The sequence below is a fragment of the Callorhinus ursinus genome, unplaced genomic scaffold, assembly GCF_003265705.2.
Source record: "Callorhinus ursinus isolate GAN/ISIS: 27379988/994484 unplaced genomic scaffold, GSC_fseal_2.0 scaffold1, whole genome shotgun sequence".
Lineage (NCBI taxonomy): Eukaryota > Metazoa > Chordata > Mammalia > Carnivora > Otariidae > Callorhinus > Callorhinus ursinus.
In genome coordinates this window covers 17,440,991-17,455,613 of record NW_027397063.1, presented here as the reverse complement: position 1 = coordinate 17,455,613, position 14,623 = coordinate 17,440,991, and the positions used below count along the sequence as shown (strand labels likewise).

The 14,623-nt window shown below is 36.6% G+C and overlaps 1 protein-coding gene across 1 annotated transcript in view; it reads right to left on the bottom strand.

Moving 5' to 3' along the window:
• Window positions 1-2,804: 2,804 nt before the first annotated feature.
• TMPRSS15 (transmembrane serine protease 15) overlaps window positions 2,805-14,623 on the bottom strand; it is a 112,790-nt gene continuing 100,971 nt past the window's right edge. The window contains exons 23-26 of the mRNA XM_025885432.2: window positions 11,489-11,670; window positions 10,827-10,922; window positions 7,509-7,648; window positions 2,805-2,960 (exon numbers count right to left, since the gene is read on the bottom strand). Coding sequence (XP_025741217.1) covers window positions 2,805-2,960; window positions 7,509-7,648; window positions 10,827-10,922; window positions 11,489-11,670 — 574 coding nt within the window. The remainder of the gene's footprint in view (window positions 2,961-7,508; window positions 7,649-10,826; window positions 10,923-11,488; window positions 11,671-14,623) is intronic.

Genomic DNA, 14,623 nt, shown 5'->3' with positions numbered 1-14,623 from the left:
ATTGTCTAATTTCAATTGTGCAAGACAAATAACTGTGCCTTACAGTTATTTTTAGTTTAAAGTTCAACGGATTTTGTAATAATAACTTTGTTAATAGCTGTATCAACAATATTACAGTCTAGAATAGTCTAGAACAAAACAAAAGTGGCATACACAATATAAATCATATGTCTTCACATGTTGCCTATATAACCACAAGTAGCTCTCTGAGGGTTCTGGAATCAATTTAGTCCCTCCGTTGCCCACAAAACAAAGATGGTTGTTTGGGGGTGGGGATTAACACCGGAAGCGGATGGCTGCAAAGGAGGCCTAAGGTTTTCCCCTAGCTCTGTTCAGCCACTATCAGCAGGTAAAGTGGTCTCATGGTTGGGACCAGGTGCATGGTCACTATCAATGTGGAGGTAAGCACAGCATAAGGATATTTTACCAAGGAGAGAAATTATGAATTACTGTAAACATGGGCTGGAGGGCATCAGTGATCATGTGTTCCTGTTGAGGATTTGTCTGAGAGAGTGAACTGCGGCTCTTCTTGTCTTATCTTCTCTAGTTTCTTCAACGCTTGGGGCTCCTTCTCAAGAGACTTGTAACTATCTGGTCTTCAAATGTCCCTGTGTTCCTTTTAACTAAATAAAAAGTTCTTGTTTCTGAAGAAAGACCATGGGTATTGTCTAAATCTTTTAAGTGAATGAAATATGATATGTTTGTGGCAGTACATGAAGAGGAAGACAAATGCCTGTTGAGGTAGGGTATGAATGGAAGTTGGGATTACGGAGCATTTTAAACCTCATCTTTTCCCTGGTAAACCATTTAAGCTGGAAAAGAAAGAGCTTTCATTAAGGCAATTCACAACTAGAGTTGGTTGGCAAAACTTAGAGACAAGTAGAAATGAGCGGGCGTTGGCGCCCTTTCAGCTGCTTAGAGACTGAGGGAAGGAACAGACAGCTGCATTCTAAGCTCCAATCTGGCCACATTTAGCACTCCCTTTCTCTGCTGGGATCTACCTCTTCCCTCTGAGCTCCCACCATGCGTTCCTTCCTTTAGTCAGGACTTGAGGGAAGGGAGACAGTGCTTTCCCCGTTGTCTGTGCACCCATGACTACCACAACAGCTGCATGGCGGGAGAGACAAGGCGATGGGGGAGGGTTGTGGTTTTGCCTGTTGTCTTGATCCAGGCCCATTCAGTCAACTTCCCTCTTATTAAACAGTGACAGTGAGATTGTCCTTAGGGTTTCTTAAACTTTTAGCTGACCTCTGAAAAATGAGGAGTACATGGTACCTGGTGTATCTGTTGTGTTTGTATTTTCAGAACATAGTTCTAATATGTGTCTTGAAATGCAGGTGAATTGTGGAACAATATCCAGGTTGTAAAATCAAACAAATCAACTCTACCCCTGTTTCTCCATCCTTTCTAACTGCTTCTAAGATCAAGTCATTGGAAAGGTCTTAAAAGGAGTAGTGTGTTTGGGGATTCCTGATTTTTGTCCTGACAATAAATACCATAGTTGTTCACCAAATTTATAGTGCCCAATTATCTGGCTGCAGTTTTCTTATATGACATTGTTTTCCCTTTTTCTGTTCCCCAGAGAGAGAGACTTTTGGTACAGCAACACATGATTATCTATTATCCTCAATCTCTGAACTTCCCTGAACCCCTACATACTCAGTGGCCCCAATGCCTCTTCAATACATCAATCATAATTATTCCTTTCAAATGTAGCCCAAATCGTGTTTCTTCCATAGCGCCAGTCTACACTCCTTTAAACCTACTCTTTCTTTTGTTACTTTGGACCATATAGACCCAAGCAATTGTGTGTGTGTGTGTGTGTGTGTGTGCACACGCGTGTGTGTGAATTTTTTCTTCCCAAATAAATCGATAGATTTTGTGTGGTAAGCTCAATTGAAGTTTGCACTTGCTCTGGAAATGATCCAAAAGATTAAAGCAGTGAGGCAAATTCATTTATTCCACATTTTTGGGCTTCTAATGGGTGATTCAGCTGTGTCTAAGTAAGTTTTGCACATGTTAAAAACATTCACTGTAAAACACATAGATCAGAAAAAAAAAACATTTGTAATAGTTGTATTTTTTGGATATGCCTAATTACTTTTTGGAAACTTAAAAAATATTAGCTTGAAATAAATGGATGGTATGATTAATTCAGGTAAAAAATGATGCAATAACAGAATAACAATATCAGTTAATTTACTTTTTATTTTGATACAAGGGTGATACAGACTTGTGCTTGTTTGCTGTTTAATTAGCTTGAGAGCACTGTATAATCAATTTAGTCCATGTCTGTGACAGCTTAAAATACATATTTTTTATAAGTGGGGAAAATATTAAGGATATGTTCAAGATGAACTGGAAATGCATTTAGATAGAAAAGTGGGAAGAATATTGAGATTCTGGGACTAGATAATTTATAGCAGTTTACTTCAAATAACAACATACTGTGCAAAACAGTTTATTTCACTTCTCTTCCTAATTTTGCCAAAGTTTAAGTATATAGTATATGCTTTACAATAGCATTCTTTTGAATAAGAGAATTTGATAAAAATGATTAAAAACAAAGGAAATGATGATCTCTGTAAAAGATTAGCTTTTCACAATGAAATCAAAGTATATTATTTTAAAGTTACTTTGTATGATAAAGATTATTTTTTGTGTGCACCCTCACACCTCAGCATGCAGTGACTTAGGTAAGAATAAAGTCTTTTAGAAGCCATTTTGACAAAAGTCTCAATTTAAATGCTCCTTAGAGTGAAATGGGGAAACAGCATGACTTTCATGCTGGTTTAGGAGACACTCTACTGTAGAAAACTTTGTATCCATTCTGTGAACCTCAGGACCCGGGTATACACCCCTGGACGATTAGGCCGTGCACACTGGTATCCAAATGATGTCACACCAGCCAGGAACCACCTGTTGTTTTCTTGGCACATTAATGGTCCTCCTGAATCCCCCTGAAGAGGAAATTGCAAAAGAAAATTGTAGATGTGTTGTCAATTGGCATAAACATCTAAGGTTATTTTTAGCAAATCAATCCAAAACTAAAGATCAAAAATATGATTTAATTGCAAGTCATCTGTATATCTCTTCACCAACACTCTCTGTCAAGAATGAGAACCTTTGGCTGCTCAGAAAGGACACAGAGAAACTATGACAACTAAAACATAATTTGTATGTAATTCTTCATGATGTACTTTTATAGCAAAATTTCCTTACTTTCATGATGGCATTTTAATAGGTACTAAGAAATTCTCTAAGGCACAACTAGAAGCATCCCAACCAAAATGCATATTAAAAGCTGATCATTTTATTAAAGAAGTATGGTATGGTTTCACTCATGTGTGGAATTTAAGAAACAAAACAGATGAACATATGGGAAAAAAAAAAGAGAAAGAGGCAAACCATAAAACAGACTCTTAACTACAGAGAAGAAACTGAGGGTTGCTGGAGGGGAGGTGGGTGGGGGGCTTAGATGGGTGTTGGGGATTAATGAGGGCACTTGTGATGAGCACTGGGCACTGATGAATCACTAGATTCTACTCCTGAAACTAATATTACCCTATATGTTAACTAACTGGATTTTAAACAAAAAACAAAACAAAAAGAGGAGTGTTCTAAGAATTGGGAGAGGCTTTGCAGAAAAGACACTTATTCCACAATGTGTGTTTAGAGAAACTAAAAACACACATAAAGTTGATTTTGATTCTTTTGGGCAGTGTTAACTTTTTGTGAGTAGACAATCAGATTTGAAAAAATCTTTTTTTATTTTAATTTTTATTGTTCTGTTAATCACCATACATTACATCATTAGTTTTTGATGTAGCGTTCCACGATTCATTGTGCGTAACACCCAGTGCTCCATGCAGAACATGCCCTCTTTAATACCCATCACCAGGCTAATCTTAACATTTCAGTGGCAATAGGCATGTCAGTGATATTATTTATGATAAGCACATATATTTTCATGGGAGATTTTAACTGATGAAGAATTATTTCATTTTTGAAAATATTAATTATAACAGATTCTGCTAGATTTAATTCTGTATATTTCATTTACACATGAGTATCTGTGTGTAATGAAAAGAACATAATGTAAACACATTGTACCATTACTTAATGATGGCATTGACAAATATTTTTCTTACGTTAACTGTGCAAAAATTTTTAATCTTTTTTTATATTTATGAAGGAATTTAAAGCCTTGTGTACTTTGGTTGCAATCACTGGTACGATAGAATATTTCAACCCAAGTTTGTGTTAAAAAATACCCTGACAGACTTTTTGCCTGATTCTTTATTATCTTTGGGACCATGTTTAAGGGGAAAAAATGTGATATATATAAAAGCACCTTTTCTTGCTTGGGTACAGAGGAACATAAATTGCACTGGCAACCATAGGTTACCTCTTTTCTAGATGTAACAAATATGTTTGAAGGCAGGGACTGTGATTTTTATTTCTGTATCCCAAACCCTTAGTTTATAATTTGGGTCCAGAAATATCTATGGAACAGTTAAAGATAAATACAGACTCAAAGTTAGAGATTATTAAAAATAAACCTCAACTGTTTGGGTATTTTGAAAAGGAGTCATTTGGTTTTCTTCATATTTTCTAAAATAATTCAATTTTTTAAAAAGACAAAAGAATGTCTTTTGTCTTTTAAAAAGACATTGATTCCATCAACAAGGATTTTAAATTGCCCAACATGCGCTGGGTCAGTTGCCGGTATTCAAACAATCCACCGGCAGGCTTGATGATCAACAGTTGGGTTGTCTGTGTGGTTGAGAGACCTGTTATGTCTGGGACTGTCACTTCTCTCATCTAACTATACCATTTTAGTTGTTATGTAACTTTTTGCCTTAATTTGTTGATTTGTTCAAGGAAGCTATTTCCTTCTTCCACTGTCTCAGAGGTATGTATGGACTTCAAAAATATGAGTGAATGTCCAGACCAGAAAGTATTAACCTAAAATTTATGTTGTCATGCCAGTGGTTTTATCATGCTAAAACACACATTGCTGGGCCCCAGGGTTAGAGTTGCTGACTCAGCAGGTCTATGCTGGTGCCTGAGAATTTGCATCTTGAACAGGTTCTCAAGTGCTGCTGATCTGCTGGACTGGAGGCCATGCTTGGAATACCACTGGGATAGAATAAGGCTCTGCATAGTTAGCAAAATGAGTTTGCTGTTTGTGTCATTTACTTCAATCTATACAGAGGGGACTTCTACAGCCACTGTGGGGCCTTAAAATCCAGACAACCGCCCCACTCATGCAAGGCTTTGGTAAGCCAGAAGATACTTAAGAATGTATGAATGACTAATAAGGCCAATTCTTTGCCATTATGGGGGGGGAATAATGCTTCAAAGAGCTCATTCAAGTGATGTATCAATTGGAGCATATTCATAATTTTAAAGGTATTCTTATTTAATCAGTTAATCCTCTTGTATAACACAGTATTAAAGTTGAACAAAGAAGATCATGTGACCCTCTAGACTACTGATTACTCAATCACGATAACATATTACACAAGATATTGCCGTGTGTGTGGACGTTCCTACTTGTGAATGAATAACATACTTAGACTCTCTAGAAATCAGAGCCAAACATAAGATTTCAGAGATCTGGCACAAGTGACTGGCTTAATGTAACTCTAATATCAGTAGCATCCATGATCATATTTTCTACTTAGTGCATGAGGCCCCTGCCACACAACCCCCATTAACTGTAATTGAAGTTGTACAGCTGATTTCCCACCTGAACAATAATTGTATAAATCTCCCTCTAAGTGGCAATATATCTTACCTTTAGCACGCTTTTCATTTTAAGAGGAACGTGTAAGATCCAGAGATAAATTTTAGGAAGAAAGCCATCCTATTTGTCTTGAATTTGCAAGTGTTCAACAAAGCAGAATAAATGTAAAACTAAGCTGAAAATTTAACATGATTTGAGACACTGACTTAACTCGAGGATACATATAAAGATTCATCTGCTTAAGTGTCTGTTAAAAAAAGTCTTGTATCAAGTCAAATTATGGTGACATAGGTGTTGATATATATAACAAGTTGTTTACACTTTAACAAAGTGAAAGATTTCCCCATGGTATAAATTGCTGCATCCCCATTTGTAAATTATTCATTTGCTCAGTACTGCTATCAGGTTTAATTTAATCCCAGTAGATGTTAATGATCAACATCTTATTATTTTCAAATACAGAAAACATACTAGAAAATTTTTTTCCAAAGTCTCATAGTGAAAATTGTTAATATTTTGAGTGCTTACTGCCTTCTACATGTTACCTGATTTTTAAATCTCTCAATAAAACTTAAGTGACTTGCCCAAAGTCTCACCTGTAAGTATTTAGGCAAGGGCGAAATAAGTAGTCTGAGCCCAGAATCTATGCTTTCATGGATACTCTATGTTGCACCTAAAAATGAATAATAATTCTAAAATCTGGCAGAATTTACTTTTTATTTGTTGAGTGTATGTGGATTTCATGGCACTAATAGTTGGCTACCTTACTTCTAAGTGATAAGATGTTCTTGTCTTCAATGAGAGTAATTTGTGGGTAGGAGTTTCTCTGGTGGTCATGTAAGTCAAGAGCTATTGATACTTCCAATATATTGCAGTGTTGACATTCAGTGAGATCATGTTATTACATCTCTAAAATGGAATGTAAACGATAAGATGAAAAATCTAGTGTATGGGTTCCAGGTCCAGAGTTATGCCAGGCTGTTGAGTAAGTTCTAGTTTTTAACCCTCCTACAAGTGGTTAGCTGCAAACTTGTTCTAACCAGGGTATCCAGGTTGGTTTTATGCAGAAAATTATTTCTTGTCACTGGACCCCTGGCTCATACTCAAAACCAAGGTTGAAAACTGGAAGCCAGTAGGTGAAATTGGCCTTCCAACTTGCTTTTTGTGTGTTTGAAGTTTGCATAGGGTTTTAGAGAATTAGAACTAGATTTAGCTAAGGTGTGTACGCTCCAGGTCAACAGTGGGTCAGCACTACATAATTTACCTGACTCTCCCACGCACTCATATTTTGTGCCTTAGCTCTAAAGACATCTGATTTTAATATTTGTTCTTAAAAATGAGTTTTATTTCTTTTTTTTTAGATTTTATTTATTTATTTGACAGAGAGAGATAGCAAGAGAGGAAACACAAGCAGGGGGAGTGGGAGAGGGAGAAGCAGGCTTCCCACTGAGCAGGGAGCCCGATGCGGGGCTCGATCCCAGGACCCTGGGATCATGACCTGAGCCGAAGGCAGACGCTTAACGACTAAGGCTCCCAGGCACCCCCAAAATGAGTTTTATTTCTAATGCTCACACCCACCCTAGGAATACTATGCAAGTAGGCCACAAATAAAAAACAAAAGAGTCACAGTTTGGTAAAAGAAGAAATGAAGTTAAAACCCTGATGATTTCTTTACTCCCTAATCATTGCGAAGCAATAAAATCATTATAGAGCAATGCTTTCTGGAGATGTAGGGCGAACAGTTTTACATACTTACCTGACAAGAATCTATTCCTCCTTCTTCATAGCCTGCACAGACCATATTTTCTGTAATGTTATATTCTGGCATCTGTTGTTGGCATTTCTCATTTGATAGAAGAGGAACATTGGCTTCTTGCAATATGTTTGCAGTAGGACCTGTTCAAAATGGTAATGCGGCCAGCCAGTCAGAAGGCATTAACATGCATCACTGAATGAGCCACCATCAGTCTTATTTATTTCAATAGTTCACTCTCATTATCGAGTACTGTGTGTATATATAATGAAACTAAATGCTAAACCTTAGTATTTTTAAAGCACATAATAAAACCCATCTGTGGATTTTGCCGAATGGGTAACAGTCAAGCACTTCTTTAGTTCCCAAGGGCTAACAGGAATGGTGGATTGGACTAGACAGGCTTTAGGCATTTGCAGTAATTTTAAATGGTTACAGTATTGCTCATGGGGAAAATAAAAGCCCACCAACACAAAGAGTTTCATTTATGGAAATGAGCAACGACTCCAAAATCCAGGAGGCTTTTCATTTGGCACCTGAAGAGGTGCTCCCTGATAATGGCATTCAGCAACTTTGTGAGGCTCTGTGAATGAGCAGGTGCACACTGAACAGAAGACAAAGCTCAGCTGAACTATGCCCTGGTCTAAGGGCAATCAGCTTGTCATCCACACGCAGGTGAAGAGAAAGGAGCCATGTACTTCCACGCTTTTTACAAAATGACTCATCTACTGGAAGCATGATTCTCTGTTTACTCAAATACTAATCCCAAGAAGAACGTGAAGCAAGCAGGTGTCTAGTGACTCAGAAAAGGCACCTGATAAGCACTTTCTAATAATTAGCAATTCTATTTAGTTCCTCAAGAGAGGCAGAAAGTTGATGATAACTTAGTGCATATAACTGTGTTATTGCAACAATGTATGTGACATCATTTCCACCTAAGTTTAATCCACACACTAAAGAGGAAACATGTGTTTGTGTGTGTGTGTGTGTGCGTGTGTGTAGTTATGTACATGGACATGTGTGTATGTGTATAATTCATGTGCAAAGCAATGTATGTATGTGTGACTCAGTGCTGTGTTGGTTAATGTTTAATGCTGGTTTTCAAGAAAAAAAAAATCCCCAATATGTATCATTTGCCTGATGTAAACACTCCAACCAGGGCAATTTCAAGGTACCAGCATGACAGTGAACAGGAGGTGGGAGATGTGCACAAAAGGCGATTTCCAACTGGAGTCAGATGACTTTGAAAATTTGACATTGAACTTTATGAAGTGAAGATGAAGGAGGGAATTCAGCATCTCACTGTTATTCATTCTATGAAGATTGAGGATAGGCTGGTAGACTTTAGTTTTTATTATAAACTATGATAAAATCAAAGCCCATTTTGCTGCTCATTCAGGAATAAAAAAGACTGGATGGGTATATGATAAAACTCTTTGGTAAAGAAAGATTTGAGCTCTTATGTTCTTATATTTAATATTTATTTGTTCTTATATTTAATATTTATTTGTCCACATGAATTGCCATAAGGAAAATTGAGAATACACACATAAAAACATACATAAAAATGTCAGTAGAGTTATTTTAAGTTTACTAATTGCTATAATTTAATCGACTAATATCACTTCTTTTCTTCCTAGTAAACAATATGTTCATGGTTTTCTTAGCTAATTAGGATAATATACTCAAAAGGGGGGAACTGGGTTTTATACAGTTAAGTAGCTAGAAATAATAAGACAAAGTTCATAAAATTCATTAAAATTTCCATCACCCAGGAAGTATTTAAACATGATCTGACCATTTATTCCTAAATGAAATTGATCTCAGATACAGATTTTCCTTGGCTCCATACCACTCTTAGAGATCCTTCTTAAGTCAATTAAATGCATATCTTTAGTAACAATAAGTAAATGTGAGCCAAGTTTACTCAGCTCTTAGAAGAAATACCCATTTCCTATGGAATAAAGAGTCTTAAATTTTGTTAGGGGATAATTTGTTTTTGAAGAGTCTACATTGTGGCCATAAATATCTTTTAGTTTGAAGTCTGATATAGAAAATATCTATCTAGGAATCATTTTTACTCTTTAGATTTCAAATTTAATAAATCATGACATCTTTCAAGTGGAGGAAATAAAAGAAAAGACAGCTTTTGACTTCAATACACTTTAGGGACAGCAGACATGAGGCATTTCAGCGACATAATGCAATTGCTATGGAGAACCTCTGTTGAAATCATCAGGCAAAGATTTGACTTAGAACGTCATCCTTTCTTTTACGAGGAAGAAGGGCATTTTAATTGTGAATGCTTTGCTTCTGGTAGCTGCACCTCTCCACAAGATTCTGTGGCTTTTCATCCTATACACTTAGGATTTTTAAATATCTTGGCCATGATCTGTTGCGACTCCAGAGGCTGGGTTCTCCCACCAGACTATCTAGTGCCTTTCCTTTTTGCTTAATTTTTAGTGGGTAGTCAAAATACTGCCCTAGAGGGAATAACTCCCATTAGGAATTCTGAAGCCAAAGTGCCTTGTAGTTACATTTAGAGAGAACGAAGTACTAGAATTTTGTAAAAAATTATGTTCGATTAGTTTTAATATGCATCTTTTCTGTGTTTGGAAAACATCCTACTAAATAATGCCAATGAGTCAGTTTATAGTCTTTAGTGTAAGATTTGTGCCACATCTGAGTAGGCTGACTCAGCATGTTGATTTATTTATTTATTAAATATTTTATTTATTTATTTGACAGAAAGAGAGCGAGAGCAGGAACACAGTAGAGGGAGTGGGAGAGGGTGAAGCAGACTCCCGCCCAGCAGGGAGCCCTAGAGGACTGAGCCACCCAGGCACCCCATAGCATGTTGATGTTAAAAGGAATTCCCTTCTCATTTTTTAGGGAATGGGAGTGTGAGGCTTTTTGTGATAAATAAAGATAGTTTTATTGATTTGGAAAATGTAACAGGTAATAATTTGGCTTTTGACCAGACTTTATCCAGGTGCTTTAAAAAAATAAATTTTGTAACCTTTATAATATTCATTTAAATAGACATATCTTTTCTCTTTATCAGAGTATTTATGATACTAAGATTAGGTACTAAGTTTGGGGGATGCTTGGACTGTCCTCAAATAAGGATTATAGTTTTATAATGTGCTCTATACAATCTGGAATTTTTAAAAAACTATACAAATACATAGCATATGAACATAATAAGCCAGACAGTGTTTTAAGAGCTATTGCAAAAGATGTTGAAAATATTCACAAGATAGTGCAATGGCATCCTTCACACAGGTAGGCATTTTCTTTTTGTTGAGTCTGATGATTTACCTTGATGTATAATCCTCCCCCAGCCAGCAATGGAACAAATTCTTCCTGGAGGAAAAGCTTGATTTTCTTCTAGTAAACAAATAGGTTGTATATAATCTGGAAAAATGAAACACAAACAGACAAACATACATTTCTAATAAGTTTTAAATATCAATTATTTTCAACATTTTATCTAAAAAATTTGTATTTTTGTTTTATGCTGCTTGAACATTTTTTAGACATCAGTCTTAGGGGAAAGAAGCATCTCAGGGTGGCACTCTTTGACAGTGGACTAGGTATCACTGGTGGTCTTTGGGAGCCTTTTCTACATTGTCTCCTAATTTGTCTTTAAGAATGTAACCAATGTCTTAGTTCTAGAGTTGATCATTTATATTTGATTTTAAGTAATCATGCTACTTACAGTGTCAGCTCTGTGAAAATCTTGGGATGGCTGTTCTTTAGGACCAATTAAGAGAACTTGGACAAATGTTCTGAGGCTTAAGCACCTTGATGAAGATAATTGAATATGTTTTGTTCTATTCCCCAATTCCATTTAAATTATAATGATTTCTATAACAAATTATCCAACTCTTATGGACTATTAATTCATTGGTACTGATAAATTTCAAATCTAATTTTGAATTGATTTGGCCAGATAAGATGAAAAAACTGATTTCTTTTACCTGTGTAATTCACTTTAAAGTCAAGATGCATCATGGCGATGTCACTGTCCTTTGTCCGTTTATTGTAATGTGGGTTTATGACAATTTGATCTATCAACCGAGTTACTATTTGAGGAGAAGTCAGATTCGATGTCATATGCAGGCCTAGGATTGCTTTCCACTTAGATGGCTCTAAATTTCTCCTGAAGATTATGAAAAAGACGTATAAGAAACCCTCCATCCACCATAGTTATTTCTAAAGATGCTGCTCATATAGTAGGTATTTGAGAACTATGTGTGCCCATCCCAAAATATTCTTGAATTTCTCTGAATGATTCTTCTTTAAAAACATTTCCTTTAATTTTTTATTCTTCTGGTCAGATCATAGAAAAAGCCTTAATTAGTGCTCATTTCTATCACTCCTCTTAGATCATCTCTTGATCTTTAGTTCTAGATTATGGTTCTCAACTTTGGTTTCACATTAGAATCACCTGGAGTTCTTTCAAATAACACTGTTACCTGCTCCCCCTTCTCTATCTCTGATTGAATGAGTCTGGAATGGGGAGAAGGAACTTCAAAAATATATGTTATTTTTAAATTATATCTCCCAAGTTTATCCTAACGTATGGCCAAGTTAGAGAACCACTGCCTTAGATCCCATTCCACTGTGGAGATGGCACCTTGGTCCAGGGTTTCTGCAGGTAACCCCAGCTAGCAGGAAGGAGGTTCAGGAGCATTCTCCTGTTTAGGTGGTCACTGAATTTACACAAAGTTAAGACAAGCAATAAAACCTATCATGATGTTTACAATCTAACATACAAACTCGAGTAATTTTCATACCCAGTAAACTCGAATAATTTTCCACACATAATGTTGGCCCTTGATAATGAATTGGTAAAGGATAACATTTGCGTGATAGGCAGATTAAATGACAGTTTGAAAGTGTGCAGGGACTACTAACTGTGCTTTTGGCCTGCAACATCTTCACACCAAGAAACTACTAGTGAACCCAGGGAATTAAGCCAATTAAGCCATATTCACAATGCAGTCAAAATTCAATAACTGCTATTTTAGAAGAGCTAGTGATTTAATTCTTAATAGTTACAAATGCCCCGTTTAATGTGGTCTTTCAACTGTTAGAATCCAAGTCACCTACAAATATACAAAGGGCATGAAGTTATTTCAAGTCCATTTGTTTATCTTTTTACCTATCCATTACTTTGTTGAAATTAAACAAAGGATTGTGTTTGATCAAGTCGCCGGCATCAGTAAAGCCAATGAATGCCCAAACATCCAGGAGACATCCACCGATAACCACACTGCATCAAAATCGGACGAAACTTACTGACATGCTTTATAGAATAGAATAACACCCATTTATGGAGAACCTATTTTGTGCCAAGGGCAGTGCTATGTACTTTGCATCAACTCTTTTCATTTTTGCCACCGTGCTATGGATTTTACATTGAGAACAAATTGGGTGCTGATGATTTAAATGGTGGGGCAGAGACTTGAACTGGGACTGTCTGACTTCAGAGGCTGTACTTGCACCAGCACACTGGGGTGCTTCCAGTGGCTCTGGGCAGTGTTCTGTGGGCAGGGTCACAGACATGAAGGGAGGGTTGGGAGGAGAGACATGCTCTGTTTTATCTGGATTATCTGGGCTCAGGAAGGGGAGGATGTCTCTGCTCCTAGCTGTTGGTGTTGCTCTTCCAATGCCCAGATGTTGGGCCAGGAGGGTATTATGGTGCTGTGAAGGCTCTGTTTGCTTATCAGGAGGCCTTTTCACTTTCCCCTTTCCAGGTCAGAGAAATCAGTACTTCAGCCAAGCTGGACACACTGATAATTTCAGACATTCTTACTGCACCCACTCCCACTGTGCCCTGGGACTCCCCTGCCCACACTGGCCTACTCCAAGAGAGGGGATAGAATGAAATCTCTTTCCTGGTGTCCCATCTCTGAATTTCTTTCCATATCACACATTTAAGTATGTTTCCTAAAGCTCAGCTGGTCATGGTTGTCACTTTACTAGCTAGCATACCTGTATGGCTGACAGGTAACAGGGAGTTACTCTTTTGTTTTTATTGTATTTTTTTTAAACACTTAATATATAGTAACTCGATATTTGCAAAAAATTAATTTTACAATTACCACACCATGTTTCTTAATTTGCATTTAATTATATTTATTTATACACATTATATTTTGCATTATAATTATATTTTATGTAACCAAGGCATTATGTTAATATTCATATTATAAATAATATTGATTACATTAATGGTATAAAATTTGCTCAAAAGGAGTATGAGCCCATTATAGAGGTTCTATTTTGAAGTTAAGAGAGTGCATTTTTTAAAAAAATGATAGGATTGTCTTCTTAAATGCTTTCTACATATTTTATCTTCAGGAAAACACATGAAAATTCAGCGAGATATATGCAGTTATTTGGTATAGATTTAACTCAATGACAAAATAATGCAGTTCAGGGGCGCCTGGGTGGCTCAGTTGGCTGAGTGTCGGACTCTTGGTTTCAGCTCAGGTCTTGATCTCAGGGTTCTGGGATGGAGCCCCAGCAGGGCTCTGTGCTCAGTCGGGGAGTCCGCTTGAGATTCTTTCTCTCACTCCCTCTCTCTCTCTCTGCCCCTCCTCCTGCTCACACACTCTCTAAATAAATAAATAAATAAAATCTTTAAAAAATTGCAATTAAGAAAAAATAATGCAGTTTAGTAGCTAACCTTCCAAATACTTATGTCTTTTGTAAGTACTGTACTCCTTCTGAGAACAATAAATATTAGTTACTGATATGAGAGAGCTTATAGGCAGCATGAAGTTTAGTAATCACCATTTCATCTTGTTATTTTAAGGTTTGGAGTAGAAAACCAATCCATGAACCATGGACTGTGAAAATTAAACATACATGCTTCAAGCTACTGGTCTAATTAAATACAAGTTACAACAATATTAATCTGACACATTCTTAATGAGTTCCAAAGTTGTTATAGTGCTACATGTTTTTCTTTCTCCTTCATCTGTAAGCCGTACATTAGGAAGGAGATATTCCTCCAACATGTATCAACTGCATTTCTCTCTCAAGTCCTGCTCCACATAACTTTTCGTGTCTATGTGCTTAGCTTTCCCACCATAAGCCCACAT